This window comes from Mya arenaria, chromosome 12 (assembly GCF_026914265.1).
Source record: "Mya arenaria isolate MELC-2E11 chromosome 12, ASM2691426v1".
Classification (NCBI taxonomy): Eukaryota; Metazoa; Mollusca; class Bivalvia; order Myida; family Myidae; genus Mya; species Mya arenaria.
In genome coordinates this window covers 38206612-38222839 of record NC_069133.1, presented here as the reverse complement: position 1 = coordinate 38222839, position 16228 = coordinate 38206612, and the positions used below count along the sequence as shown (strand labels likewise).

General features: G+C 36.4%; 2 protein-coding genes across 2 annotated transcripts in view; both read right to left on the bottom strand.

Annotated features, from left to right (window-relative positions):
• LOC128211920 (synaptic vesicular amine transporter-like) overlaps nt 1–3335 on the bottom strand; it is a 61581-nt gene extending 58246 nt beyond the window's left edge. The window contains exon 1 of the mRNA XM_052917057.1: nt 3256–3335. The gene's annotated coding sequence lies outside the window, so the exon portion shown is untranslated. The remainder of the gene's footprint in view (nt 1–3255) is intronic.
• A 4656-nt stretch (nt 3336–7991) lies between these two features.
• On the bottom strand, nt 7992–16074 carry LOC128211936 (uncharacterized). Its single transcript, XM_052917087.1, has 6 exons — nt 15691–16074; nt 14044–14132; nt 12871–13036; nt 12245–12325; nt 10362–10484; nt 7992–10046 (listed from the first exon to the last, which is right to left on the bottom strand). The coding sequence occupies exons 1-6, from the start codon at nt 15838–15840 to the stop codon at nt 9369–9371; spliced, it is 1287 nt and encodes a 428-aa protein (XP_052773047.1). The 5' UTR covers nt 15841–16074; the 3' UTR covers nt 7992–9368.
• Between the last annotated feature and the right edge of the window lie 154 nt (nt 16075–16228).

Genomic DNA, 16228 nt, shown 5'->3' with positions numbered 1-16228 from the left:
AACCTATGTTTTTTCTTTGACTCACCCTTCATACATACGACTCCCGTGTGAAGGATAACAACCTATGTTTTTTCTTTGACTCACCCTTCATACATACGACTCCCGTGTGAAGGATAACAACCTATGTTTTTTCTTTGACTCAACCTTCGTTCATACGACTCCCGTGTAAAGGATAACAGCCTATGTTTCTTTCTTTGACTCACCCTTCGTTCATACGACTCCCGTGTGAAGGATAACAGCCTATGTTTCTTTCACTCAACCTTCGTTCATACTATTCCCGTGTAAAGGATAACAACCAATGTTTCTTTCACTCAACCTTCGTTCATACTATTCCCGTGAAAAGGATAACAACCTATGTTTCTTTCACTCAACCTTCGTTCATACGTATCCCGTGTGAAGGATAACAGCCTATGTTTCGTTCACCCAACCTTCGTTCATACGTATCCCGTGTGAAGGATAACAGCCTATGTTTCGTTCACCCAACCTTCGTTCATACGACTCCCGTGTGAAGGATAACAACCAATGTTTCTTTCTTTGACTCACCCTTCGTTCATACGACTCCCGTGTGAAGGATAACAACCTATGTTTTTTCTTTGACTCAACCTTCGTTCATACGACTCCCGTGTGAAGGATAACAACCTATGTTTTTTCTTTGACTCAACCTTCGTTCATACGACTCCCGTGTAAAGGATAACAGCCTATGTTTCTTTCTTTGACTCACCCTTCGTTCATACGACTCCCGTGTAAAGGATAACAACCTATGTTTTTTCTTTGACTCAACCTTCGTTCATACGACTCCCGTGTGAAGGATAACAACCTATGTTTTTTCTTTGACTCAACCTTCGTTCATACGACTCCCGTGTAAAGGATAACAGCCTATGTTTTTTCTTTGACTCAACCTTCGTTCATACGACTCCCGTGTGAAGGATAACAACCAATGTTTCTTTCTTTGACTCACCCTTCGTTCATACGACTCCCGTGTGAAGGATAACAACCTATGTTTTTTCTTTGACTCAACCTTCGTTCATACGACTCCCGTGTGAAGGATAACAACCTATGTTTTTCTTTGACTCAACCTTCGTTCATACGACTCCCGTGTTAAAGATAACAGCCTATGTTTCTTTCTTTGACTCACCCTTCGTTCATACGACTCCCGTGTAAAGGATAACAACCTATGTTTTTTCTTTGACTCACCCTTCATACATACGACTCCCGTGTGAAGGATAACAACCTATGTTTTTTCTTTGACTCACCCTTCATACATACGACTCCCGTGTGAAGGATAACAACCTATGTTTTTTCTTTGACTCAACCTTCGTTCATACGACTCCCGTGTAAAGGATAACAGCCTATGTTTTTTCTTTGACTCAACCTTCGTTCATACGACTCCCGTGTGAAGGATAACAACCTATGTTTTTTCTTTGACTCAACCTTCGTTCATACGACTCCCGTGTGAAGGATAACAACCTATGTTTTTTCTTTGACTCAACCTTCGTTCATACGACTCCCGTGTAAAGGATAACAGCCTATGTTTCTTTCTTTCACTCAACCTTCGTTCATACGACTCCCGTGTAAAGGATAACAACCTATGTTTTTTCTTTGACTCACCCTTCATACATACGACTCCCGTGTGAAGGATAACAACCTATGTTTTTTCTTTGACTCACCCTTCATACATACGACTCCCGTGTGAAGGATAACAACCTATGTTTTTTCTTTGACTCAACCTTCGTTCATACGACTCCCGTGTAAAGGATAACAGCCTATGTTTTTTCTTTGACTCAACCTTCGTTCATACGACTCCCGTGTAAAGGATAACAGCCTATGTTTCTTTCTTTGACTCACCCTTCGTTCATACGACTCCCGTGTAAAGGATAACAGCCTATGTTTCTTTCTTTGACTCACCCTTCGTTCATACGACTCCCGTGTAAAGGATAACAGCCTATGTTTTTTCTTTGACTCAACCTTCGTTCATACGACTCCCGTGTAAAGGATAACAGCCTATGTTTTTTCTTTGACTCAACCTTCGTTCATACGACTCCCGTGTAAAGGATAACAGCCTATGTTTCTTTCTTTGACTCACCCTTCGTTCATACGACTCCCGTGTGAAGGATAACAACATATGTTTTTTCTTTCACTCAACTTTCGTTCATACGACTCCCGTGTGAAGGATAACAACCCATGTTTCTTTGACTCACCCTTCGTTGTGACGGATAGCAAACTATGTTTCTTTGACTCAACCTTCGTTCATACGATATCTTCGCAGTGGAGCATGCACCGAAAAACACCCAAGCCTGAACATTAATGTTGGTCTAGCTACGCCTCTGAGGCAGCAGAAAATGGTGTTGAATTACTTCATACAGTAGTGTAGTAAAACATTGTTTTAATTGTTTTGATTTACAATGCAGATTATTGTTTTGTTTCGTTCAATTATGAATACATCCCGCTTTGATTTTGTAAAATAGAATAAAAAAAATATCAAAATAGTTCGTGATTACCTTAGTGGTAGTAACTTGACGATAGTTGTACTTTAAGATGCGATTCCTGTCTTTAGATGTCTCATGGAAGATGCCGACTACCTAGAAAAACTTCACGAATCTCGTTTAATGCTCTCGTGCACGCAAGCCTAATGAAATCAATTCATACGAGGAGAGCAAAGCTGAACAGGCATTTTATTATACGGAATACTTGAAATGAAGTCAAGCAAATGAGCCCGTTATCATCAATGAGTGGTTTTATATCGGTGTACGTAAGGAAGATCGTTAATATAAATGCTTTTTAACAATATTGTAGAAACTGTATGTTTGTGTGTGTGTTTATACCAAGTTTAAGAGACCAGTGATGTCTAAATTATCCTGTATTTACTAACAGAACAAAATATTTAGCACCTGTGTCTATGAAAAAATGACATTGTTCAATATAACTATGTGATGGCGACCATTCTTGGTTGAATGCTATCATCGAAACTTCATTTTCACCTGTTCGTAACTAAAAGAGTATGGTTCCAAATATGCGTTCTTTAACCACGTATTACTTAAAAGATAGGTTGAAATCGATTGAATAATTACAGAGAAAATATTGACAAGTTATATGACGTATGCTTTTTGAGAATATCTCCCTTAATACAATATATACACAAACATGTACACTGCCACAAATGGTTCAAACCTCAGCAATTTGCTCACAACACAAGTTTTACCTTTACAGGCATAAATTAAAAATAAACGATCGTGCCTAACAGCAACAAATTCTTACCGTTTATAAGAAGAACAGTCCGCTCACAAACACACATCTAAAGAGCTCCAATTGACAAGTTCTTCAATGGAAATAGCGCGCGCGGAAGTTGCTAACGAGTCACGTGGTATGTGTGATACACGATAAAAGGTCGATTTCCGGTTCACAAATAATAAGTCGCCGAGTTTAGTTTAGCGTTGTGGTTCATCGATATTTAGACACTGGTTAATGGGAAAATAGCTAATTTAATAACATGTAAAACAATATTTGTGATATTGTTGACTTCGAAAACATTGAATACGTGGAATATTTTAATTATAGATATCGAAGTTTCATCATGCTTTCAATAGTGATGAATAGACGCATGAAAACCACAGGCGTCTGAATCATTGTTTGTCTCTAAAACATTGATTAAAATCATTGTGGGTACATATAATGAGATAAAAAAACCATCTGAAGATATGTTGTTTATTTCATTTTATGAACCCAAAATGATTTTAATCAACATTTTAGAAAAAAAAACAATGACTCAGACACCTGTGACGGGGGAGATGAAGAATTAATAAGATTAAAAACACAAACAAAAAACCAACAACAACAACATATTTTCTGATTTTGACGAATCCTGGTACATATAGTTGGTTTATGGCCACAGCTTATATCCATCTGTATAGCGATTTGGCATTGCTTAAACATTGCATTGGTCACTGTGCCGGCGTCCTGAATGACACAAACAGTCGAACCCCGTTGGCTCGAGTTCGCTTGGCTCGATATCCTCGTTGGCTCGAACTCGATCTTAAAGCTGCACTCTCACAGATTTACCGTTTTTACAACTTTTTTTTGTCTTGGAATAAGCAAATGTTTGCATAAATATCTGCATTCCAGTGATAAAAGACTGTTGACAAAAGATCAGATCGAAGATATTGATAAAACATCATTTTTTGAACTTCAATATGAAAATCTGCGATCTAATTTTTGTCAGTAGTCTTAAATGACTGGTTTACATGCATTTTCCAACAAATTGGGTCGTTCCTCGACAAAAAATAAAAAAAGTTGTCAAAACGTTCAATCTGTGAGAGTGCAGCTTTAAGGACCGATCCCTTAATACTGAATGTAAACATTTTCGCTTGGCTCGAATCGCCGGTCCCTGGGACTTCGAGCCAACGGTGTTCGAGTTTACAATAGTCTCATAATAAATCAATATTTTTTACCCTGATGTCAGACTGTTTTGAACTTTTGTATCTTTATTGTTGACAATGTGCTTCATAATTATCTAATAAACGCAACTTTTACATGCGCCAATACTCTGTCAATTTCATATCTGATTTTCATGCATGTCGTTTAATATTCGTATTCTACAAGTTTTCAGGACATGAACTTTTTCAAAAGGGATATCTTGTTCGTTGATCAGCAATGGATCTTGTTGTTACTGTTAGACTTCTCTATTGTGAGCAATGCTGTAAAGGTATTATACTTGTGAAGTGCACAATGACATATTAGTGCAAATAAAAACAGAAACAATGTGGTTAAATATGCAGCCTATAGATTTAACAAAAAGAGAAAGTTCCAGAAAGATAAATGATAACATTTAACCACATCACAAGACTAGCTTTGTGATAGCCATTTGATATGCATATGTAATTATGCTGCTACCTCTAGTGGGTCCATAGGTTGGGGCGCTGCCGCCATCCCGTCCCAGAATTTCTAATTGAACTTTTCATATCCATAGGGTACCCAAATGTACCATTTTTACTATAATTATCGAAATAATTCACTGGGGAGGACCCCCAAATCCCCATTGCCATGATGAGATATTCTTTTGGAGTAAATCATGCGCATGCCACAATTTGTGCATCTTAATTGCGACCCCCTCGACCTTCAAATCCTTTATCCTACACAAATAACTGTCAGATACATATAAACTACTAGGCGTTTAACTTTGCAAACATTGCAAATAGTACATATTCTTCAACTGGTGAGTTTCTAAATCAATATAAGCATTTTGAGGTTAAATGATCAAAATCCGTTTTAACTTCCAATGAAATTCTGTTTGACTTGTATGACGTTTTGAGGCAGTGATCCAATGGGAATCTGTGTGACTTATATGACCATTTCAAGGCAATTAGCTCACATTATAATTATCACCAGCTCAACCTTCATTAGCATTTTGTGTGACTTTGATGATCGTTTAAAGTCAGTTACACCACTGTTTATCCATCACTAACTTTATCCTCAGTTTCAAGGAATTTACTGTCGTTTTATCCAACACCAACTTAACAACTAACTAAAATATAAGTTGTTCTGAGTGTGTCTTGCTAGTTCTTTGTCCTGTCCTTTCGTCTTGTTTGGCTTGCTCGTTAGTATTTATGTCCTGTCTTTGTGTCTTGTTTGTCTTTTTTGTTTGTCCTTTTGTCCTGTCATTTTGTCTTGTTTGTTTGTTTCTTTGTCCTTTCTTATTTTCTCGTCTGTTTGTCCTTTTATTCTGTCTTTGTGTCTTGCTTATCTTGTTTGTTTGCCTTTTGTCATGTCTTGTTTATCTTGTTTATTTGTCTTTTTGTCCTGTCTTTGTGTCTTTTTTTCTTGCCTGTTTGTCTTTTCCCCTGACTGTTCGTCTTTTTTCTTGTTTGTTTGTCTTTTCCCCTGACTGTTCGTCTATTTCTTGTCTGTTTGTCTTTCCCCTGACTGTTCGTCTTTTTTCTTGTCTGTTTGTATTTCCCCCTGACTGTTCGTCTTTTTTCTTGTGTGTTTGTCTTTTCCCCTGACTGTTCGTCTTTTTTCTTGTCTGTTTGTATTTTCCTCTGACTGTTCGTCTTTTTTCTTGTTTGTTTGTCTTTTCCCCTGACTGTTCGTCTTTTTGTCCTGTCTTTGCGGTTTTTTTTTTTAATTTTGTTTGTCAGTTTGTTTGTCATTTTTAGTTGCCTGTTTGTCATGTCCCTGTTGTCACGTTTTGGTGGCATGATTGTCTTGTTTTGTTTTATCTTTTTATCACAGGTGCATTTATTCTGAGTTTGTCAGTGCAGTTTTATTGTATTTCTGATATCGAATGACTAGATCGCAAAGTGGATAATTTATAAAATATCTGTCAGACGGTTTTCAAAAGAATATATAATATGAAACCTAATGCCTGTCATTACTTTACACTAAATGAACCCTAAAACACATTGTGCTTAAATAGCAAACAAAGCGTTTCAGACAGGTCAAATCACATCAGACTTATATCAGGTAGAACCCTAATCAGACTCATTTGCAATCTGTATCATATTAATCATTCTTTAAAGAGAAGCCATGTTAAGTTTTGTAATGCGGCTTTATTACAAATGTAAAATTAGCGTTTTATCATAGAACGTCAAAACAAGTACAGACAAGACGAATGTTGATATTAGGATTCAAAGACGCGGCTGAATGGGTTTTATTGAATATTAATACATATATATCTATTGATGTTTATGAAACATACTGATTAAGTTTCGTGAATATTAGACCAAACATAATGCCTATAGTGTGTTCCAGATTAGATCTAGTCACCAGATTAGATCCACGTGAAAAATATCGATACCCAATTGGCTCAATAAAGTCATGTGACAATATATTGTTAACATTCCGAATAAACACGGACATAGCCGAAGTATGACGGTTTAATCAACTTTCTAGATCGTAGTTACTCGGTCGTCTCCGGCATGCGTAAATTATTTAGACTGGTACCTTGCATTATCACCGATAAAATTATTGGTGTCGGGTCGATTCGGCCGAGATATCATTTCGGCATGATCCTTTTCGGCCTAATTTTATTCATTAATGTTTGTTTTAATCGTGTGAATTACGCTTTGAACTTTCATTTTATATCAGTTAAATTTAAATTGTGTTAGTTTCGTTATTGCGACTTATATTTGTTTGTAAAATTGTGTGAATTAAGCTTTGTACTTCCATTTTATATCACTTAAAAAAATATTCAATTAATGTCGTGTTAAGGCACTTATATTTGTTATCAAATGCATAATTTAAACTATTATTCACAATATGCCCGTAAATTCTCACATGCTTATTTACTACCACAGCGTGTATATAAATCGTTTTCACAGAAAGTAAATTTCTAAAATAACGAACTCGTATGACCGGCGACCAGTCAATACAAAAAACAGAGAGAATATCTTTTTTTATTTTCCTGTTTTAAACATTAGGCTTATTCGTTCTATAATACGTTTTGGAAGTTTTACACGCATCAAAACGGTTATTGACGACAAATTTTGAGTAAAGTTGAGTAAGAGTTGATATCATTAACAACAAATCTTTTTTTTTCATAACTAAAATTTATCCGTATACACTTCCTCATTGATAATTGCAAACATGTATCCCTATAGACGCGGCCAGGAGGCGTCTAATGATAATAACATGCATGTAAAAAAACGACACTACGGAATCCGGTGAGGAACATCGCAGTCTTGTCCCTCCCTCCCTCCCTCCCTCCTCCACCCATTAAAACTGCCGAAATAAAATTAAACACAAGATTTCTTACTTACATTCTCGTATCTTTTTGTTATACAATTTATGCCTGGAATAGCAAATAACACTCGCGCTTTTCTTTGGTAATTTGATACGGCTTTGGACGAGAACGCAATATCCCCAATAGGGTTCGTATGAAACGTGAAGTAATTATAAGGAGAGGTTATAGTTCATGTTTTACAAATTACAATGTAAATGAATTTATTCCAAGTGAGAGACGTCGACTTGTCGAATTAATTCATGTAATTTTTTATGCATGAACCAAAGTTGAAACTCTGGTGAGTTGGTCATCAAGTATGACGTCACGGCCATAAAATGATTCGACCGTGTCACACAGGCTAATAAACAAAGTTGAGTGCACGATAAAATGGTGTCTGATTGGCGTGATTAAATTGACATATTGTAACTACTTTTTAAATACATCGATTAAACGTTGTTTCAAAAGAAATTGTACAGATGTTATTGATGCTTTAAATCCTTTTCGGGGGCTTTTATGAAAAATTATACTCAAAGAAGCAGTGCGTGTATATCAAAACCTGACTTTTGAAACGTGTGCGATACAATTTATATATAAAAAAGAGAAAACTGTTCATTTAATTTAACTAAAATGTTGCAAATCCCAGTTATACGCCTGCATCATATTCAATATGCATATACATCTCTGTTTAAGCCAGAAAAGCACATATTCAATGTGCTCAAATGGTTAATACGCAAGAAAACCTATAAAATACAATGCTTTTTAATTTCCATGCTTGTGATAAAATTCAATTTTCGCGCGTTCAAAATGCGAAGCATTGCGGGAATTGGGGAGATCACGAGCTGTATCCTTTCTGTGCCAGGGCAATGTGTCTGATTGCAATAAATGTCTCGGTATAGTAATAATATAACCCAACTGTCAATCAAATTAAAAACCGCTCCTACCACTAACTAAAATAAATTCCCATTCCATAATAGGCGCGCACTTCAGTGCGGCGCAAAAAACATCCTCAGCTCGGACTATCGCTCAAGGCACTGGGTTTCGCAATCTCACACGGAGTGATCTCCCATGACAAGCTTGATAGATCTCTGCCAATTTGATCGAGTATAGCTGAATTTCAGCTATATAAACCTTATTCTTCTCTTTTGAATAGTTGTTTTCAAATTATTCAATGAGCAGTGAGGTTAAAGCACAAATAAAATATTAAAACTGAAGAACATTTTCAAAGTATCCATGGTCACGTAATTTGCATGGTGACAGTGATTTCTATACTGTAAGGGAAGTAACACTGCGTTGTGGTTGTCTTTGTTTATATTTGAATTTGACCTAATGCATTTTTGGATCGCTATGTCACATGCACTGGTGTGATATGACCATTCTTACATATCGGTCGAGAGTCCTTGAACATCGAAAACCGCAGTTGCATTTCTTCAATTATTCGTAAATTTTTCACGCAAACATATATTATTTTTCTTTTTAAGAAATCATTACTTGTTACTTGTAATTAATAAACTAGTAACTTATACTAAAAATTATACATTATATAAGTATTTGTATTTGAACAGATTTGGGCGATCGTTTGAACTTAAACTTCGTTTGAACTAAATAGTAATTATATTTTCAGTATACATAATTGTTAAAGAAACAAACATCATCATCAGGGTGCACTAGGCGCGCGTTCCTGTTTCCAGGCAACAGTTAGGTTACCAGGCCCTGTTCTGTAGCCTCTTTGTGATTGGCTGCTATAGCGTCCTTGTGTGTCGTCATGATGGCCAACAACAATGTCAGGGACGCCATTACGAGACGCCCTTGACCTTGGCGTTCGCGCATTGTTTGGGTCGAAGTATGGTGAGTGCGGAACGACTTCGTTTTGTCTTGATGGTTCACGGCGATAATAATTCGGTGGAGTCTGTCCAGCTGGTGACCCCCTGTCCCAAGAATTATGATCATCTTCGGATCTGTCGTCCATATTTATCCCTTGTTCGGTGTTCTTGGGAGATATTTGTGGTGTCCTTGCCAAAGAGGCAATCGTCGGTGGCCTATCTGCCTTTATCGGTTGAGCAATGCCCTTTGAAATCAACGGTCCGTCTTTGTGTAGCAAGAGGGCGGGCCAGACCAAGAAGTCAAATTTATCACCATTAGCGTTTTTGTACTTCCGGAAAGTATCCGTGTCGAAGTCTGCGCCTCTGCTTAGCTTGTCAATAAACACAAGCGGAGGGTCTTGAACGCACATGGACCAAGAAATGTCAACACAAAGTTTGCAGTAGTTGTCCACGGATTCGTCGTTATACTGTATCGGGTTGATGAACGTTGGAACAATGACCCCCATAAACGTCTGAATTTTACCAAAAGTATATATCAAAACACATATTTCAATTGTCTTCAATTGTCAAGATTCAATTAAAATTCGACATGATTCCTTTAAACATATGCAACTATCAGCAATCATGCCTGTACAAACAAGTGAAAATGAATCTGATGCTTTTCATAAACATGAAAGTCACCTTGAAATCTTCGATATAACAAATCGATAAAATTATATTACTAAGAGTTCGTGATCGCAGGTAATGTTTAATTGCACGATCCATTGTTACAGATCATTAAAAAATCCAAATGGTTTAACAAAAGAAATCTGTATAGATAGTGTTACCTTCTGCAATGGTCGGAGGCATTCTTGGGCAGTAGTTCTCTGGTACAGGCGAGCTAGTTCTTTTATCTCATCTGTAATGCTCCTCTGTTTCATGCGGGCTATGATCCCATCGTCATCCATCCACTGACAAAAGAAAAGCAACAGTGTATTAACGACATTGAACAAGTCCTTCTACATTTTGAGAAAATCTTATCTCTCTACCCGGAGTGAGCCTGCCCTTCTACAAAACCGTATAAAACAAGTCATTCTACCCAACTCGCACTGAGCAATGCCTTATGTCCTATCCGAATTTAGCAAGCCCTTCGACCCTACCCACATTGAGCAGGTCCTCTTAACCTACTCGCATTGAGCAAGACCGCTTACCCTTCTCGCATTGAGTAAATCCTTCTACCAAACTTACATTGAGCAAGTTTTCTTACCCTACCCGCATTGAGCAAGCCCTTCGACCCTACTCTTATTGAGCATGTCCTCTTACCGTACTCACATTGAGCAAGTTCTTCGACCCTACTCTTATTGAGCATGTCCTCTTACCGTACTCACATTGAGCAAGTTCTTCGACCCTACTCTTATTGAGCATGTCCTCTTACCGTACTCACATTGAGCAAGTTCTTCGACCCTACTCTTATTGAGCATGTCCTCTTACCGTACTGACATTGAGCAAGTTCTTCGACCCTACTCTTATTGAGCATGTCCTCTTACCGTACTCACATTGAGCAAGTTCTTCAACCCTATCCGCATTGAGCAAGTCCTCTTACCATATACACAATGAGCATGTTCTATTACCCAACTCGCATTGAGCAAGTCCTCTTACCCAACTCGCATTAAGCAAGTCCCCTTACTCTACCCGCATTGAGTAAATCCTTTTAATATACTCACATTAAGCAAGTCCTTTTAACCTACCCGCATTGAGCAAGTCCTTTTAACTTACCCGCATTAAGCAAGTCCTCTTACTCTACCCACATTGAGCAATTATTTTTAACCTACCCGCATTGAGCAAGTCCTTTTAACCTACCCGCATTGAGCAAGTCTTCTTACTTTACATGCTTTAATCAAGTCCTATCATCCTACCAGCATTGAGCAAGTCCATTTAACCTTCCCGCATTGAACAAGTCCTCTTACTCTACCCGCATTGAGCAAATCCTTTTAACCTACCCGCATTGAGCACGTCCTTTTAACCTACCCGCATTAAGCAAGTCCTCTTACTTTACCCGATTTGAGCAAATCCTTTTAGCCTACCCGCAGTGATCAAGTCATTTTAACCTACCCGCATAAAGCAAGTCATTTTACTCTACCCGCATGGAGCAAGTCATCTTACTCTACCCGCATTGAACAAGTCATCTTACTCTACCCGCATTGAGCAATTCATTTTACTCTACCCGCATTGAGCAAGTCATCTTACCCTACCCGCATTGAGCACGTCATCTTACCCTACCCGCATTGAGCATATCATCTTACTCTACCCGCATTGAGCAAGTCATCTTACTCTACCCGCATTGAGCAAGTCCTCTTATTCTACCCGCATTAAGAAAGTCCTTCAACCTTACCGACATTGAGTAAGTCATACTACCATACTTGTTTTGAGCAAGTTCTTCTACCGTATCCGCTTTAAGCAAGTCCTCTTACCCTACTCGCATGGAACAAGTCCTTATTGCTCAACCCGCATTGAGTAAGTCTTTTTACCCTTCCTGTGTTAAGCAAGTTCTTCTACCCTACCTGTATTGGGCAAATCCTCCTATCCTACCTGCATTGAGCAAGCCCTCCTATCCTACCTGTTTTTAGCAAATCCTCTTACCATACCCGCATTGAGCAAGTCCTCTTACCCTATCCGCATTATGGATATATTGACTTCCTTGATATAGATATACCATAGAAATTGAACTTACAGACGCGGACGGGTAGAGAGCCTCGCCTTCGATGTTCTCCAACTGTTCTTTTGCCACGTCCTGACAGAAGGAGAAGCTCGCCTGAATCATATGTGTACAAATGAGGTAAATACCAGGTTATTTGCCGAGTCTTTACATAAAGCTAGACAAAGCTTATAGCAACCATTATTCAAGAACGATCTGTTTCTTATAAATGTCGAGGAGTCTGATGTCGGCTTGGAAAGGCTACTTATATTTTAACCCGCGAAACCCACTCAAAACTTTTATTTATTTGAGGTTTTGAAATGACACGTATAAAATTGATGATACCGTTTTTTATATATCTCATTAAGTAAACATTATTATGAAACACATATATGTATATACTTTCAGCGTTTTAATTGTTAGGGTTTCAATTTAAGGTTAAAATTATGGTGGTTTAGGGTTCATATCAACAGGGGGCGGGGCACGGGCCCTTGTGCCACACAACCACTAAATCCAGCATACTAGGGTTAAGGCGTTGTCTCATAGAATAAGACCTTAAACGATGCCCCACCCTTAGTACTTTCAGTGCTTTGATTTTACTGATATTAGTTATTTTCTGTTAGTCGGTTATTTGTAAAATAAAAAATTATATCGTATTGTACCCTTAAGATTCTCTGAAGCGTGACGACGATTTCTATTTCTGTCCAATCATGTCTCCGGAAATATTCATACGCCGCGTCCCACTCTGTGTCATACAGGCGCGCATATTTGTCCTTGATCTTGGTCGGTAGGCGCACGTCAGGTTTTCCGTCATTGTAAAGTCGAGATCTAAAGTGAATTTCGTAAAAAGGTATTAATTTTACTCATCAAACTGCTATAGTTTGAGTTTCTTAAAAAAGTAATATATCTTTGCGTTTATGCAATACCATAAAATTGTGTCTATGACTTTATGTATATACCAATGAAAAATATATATCTTATAGAAACTTCTACATTTAATGGAACGGAACCGTGGCTGCCGACCATGGATGTACTTACAAATATAGTTATTTCCTTGTTTGTAACTAAGAGATTTAAGAACTGAATATATATGATAGGAGTTTCAAAGTTGCTGCCGCAAAACTATGGAATTCTCTCCCGGACACTCTCAGAAAAGAATCATCACTTAATTCATTCAAAAGGGCTCTCAAAACACAACTTTTCAAAACTTCCTACAACGTATAGATAACAACTGTGACTGTTTTTATCCCTACTTTTTTCCGATACAGAACTACAGTAACTATATATACATATATATATATATGGTTTCATGTTGTTGATTTCTTATTCTTATTTTACTTTTTATGCTTATTTTATTGCATATAGCATTTTAAGACACTTTATGTCTGTGTGTTTTTTTTTACAACATATGAGTTTCACTTGAATTGGTTTAATATGTTAAAATAAGTCACTTCTGGTGATTTCCACATATCTGCGATATGTCACATGTTTAATTTTAAAGCGCCCTTGAACGTATTTTTTATGAAAAGGGCGCTCAACAAATCTGGTATAATAATAATAGTAATAATAATGATAATAATAATAATAATAATAATAATAATAATAATAATAATAATAATAATATATTAAGTCATATCTATACGATTTTCTGTATAATATTTATGATTAGAGAAAAATCTGCTATGGTTTTTAGTTTTATGTTACAATTTTAGAATTGTTGATAACGATTTGTTCTAAATGTGTTGGTAAAACCACAACTCCATATCAGACTTATTTCTGACCAGTACAGAATTGATGGATAATGTACATAATCATATTAGATCTCTGGAGCTTACTTGTCCTGGAGCTGTCGTTTAAGCAGCAGGATTTCTGTCTCCTTTTCTTGAAGTTGCTGCTTCAAGCTTCCATCGGAGCCCCAAGATTTCTGGAATATAGAGAATGTTGTAATTAAAAACATTATATGATCAGATTACTTTAATTTGTACGGCTAATACACAAGGATAACTTTCAAATCTGCCAGACGGGATTTTCTGGTTGCATTTTTACAGAAGATTTGGTATTATAAACCATGGGCAGTATTCAATATTCATCTTAGGTCAATCTTATGTGCATGCATCATTGACTTCATTCACTCTATGGGTAAGTTATTAATAACAAGCAATCCGATTAGCTACATCGTTCTTTGATCCAATAAAGACCAATATTGAATACCAGCCCATGACTGTAGCTTTTGGGTTTAATAACCTTGAATTCCCATTGAGAATTTCGAATCGTACACGTATACAAAATATAATGAAGAAAGCAATTTATGTCAATTATTCCATATGATTTATGTCCTAATATATATTTGTTTTCGATGACTAACTTAAATAGAAAGAAAAAGTGAACATATGACTATGGTTTGTTTTCTTTTACACGTTCAGTATTATTTATAATTCACTTTAGTTGAAACTACAGAAACAAACCTAGTAGCCAAACTTTTAACCGAGATTAAATACATAATGATAAAGGCCAAACAAACTCCAAACAAAACACAGAACGTTACATATTCATAAATTGGCACATATATACATATGATATAAAGTTTAATAAAATATACTAATATCTTAATAATCGGGCCCTGATTTCTTGACACTTCTTAAGTCCCTTATAACAGGATTACGCTAAGCTCACTATTTTTAGTTTACAATAAATTGCATAATATTAGCTTCTTTAAGACTTTTTATACTTTGGATAGGAATTATCGTAACGAAAATCACATTAAACTATTTTTCATTGATCAAGATTCAATTTATTTATAGTTTATTGCTTATTGAAATAATCTACATAAGCCTTTTAAGCTTAAGAGGTTTCGAGAAATTGGGTCCAGACTGTATGTTGAAATATAACAGTGGGGATAAGTGAAAAGCGGAAACATTTATGGATAAGTAAATACACGTTATTACAATTAAACTTAAGATTTACCTGTTTGGCCTGCGTGTCGGGAATAATGTTTTAAGAAATATAAAACATAAAAGATTCGTCATTGGTAAGAAAATCTACCAAACGATATTAATTTATAGAAGATAATTGTTTCAGACAAGATCGTAATATATTTCACCGAGAGAGCACCAAAATGCCACGAGTGAATTATTCACTTTTGCCGCTAACGAGGTGAAATATCTTACACTGAAACAAACAATTTTTAATTTTATTTTTTATGCCTTTAATTGGAGTTTAAATAATTTAAATACACTTTTTTATGAAAACGAGCCAATTTGTATGTGCACGTAAAGTCATTTCTGAAATGACGTCACTGAAATTATTTCCAAGCCCATGTGAGCGCTGACGTTTGATTTTGAACCGAGAGCGGTGCAAACATTTCAAAACAGTGAAAAATTTCAATTTGATATTTTCATTGGTTCAAACAGTGAAATATCAATTTTATTTCACTGATCTCTATAAACCATAGGAAAGAATATATAATGAAAACCGTTTCTTACCGATTTTGGTTTCTGTACGTGTACACCAGCACGAAATTTCAGGATATTTAGCTCGGTTTTCGCGTCTTCGATAAGTCTCGGATCTAATCCGGTATTGTCCGGCAATTTCCGGAATAACTCGTCAAGTTTCGTTGTTCCTACCTCAGCCATTGTACATTAAAAACTAACCACATATTAATACTAATTTGTAAATAGTTCGTCTTTATTCCTGTTAAATCATTTCATTTTCACATTTATATTTTGAGAATTTCACACCGAAATCATAAACTCCCGTTTCGTATACACATGTAGATATAAACTGTTTATGAGTGATAGGAATTTAGCTTTTAAATACAGACAAAATGGTATTATATTTGCTTATAAACCTCCATGGAAAGTTGCTATTGATGAAATTATGTTTAAATAGAATTTTGGAAATAGGCAGTCAAGTTTCGTGCTCGGTCCTCTGATCTGTATTGATTTGAATGAATGGATATTGATTTGGTTAACGTATCGAATGGATATTATATGAAAATGATTTGTTGTCAACAAACATATT

What these genes read in the sequence shown, in the direction of transcription:
- LOC128211936 (XM_052917087.1), bottom strand. Translation starts at nt 15,840, where the DNA reads ATGGCTGAGGTAGGAACAACGAAACTTGACGAGTTATTCCGGAAATTG. An exon ending in AAACGACAGCTCCAGGACAA is followed by an intron (nt 13,037 to 14,043) that starts GTAAGCTCCAGA and finishes AATTCACTTTAG; the next exon opens with ATCTCGACTTTACAATGACG. An exon ending in GCCTCCGACCATTGCAGAAG is followed by an intron (nt 10,047 to 10,361) that starts GTAACACTATCT and finishes GGTAAAATTCAG; the next exon opens with ACGTTTATGGGGGTCATTGT.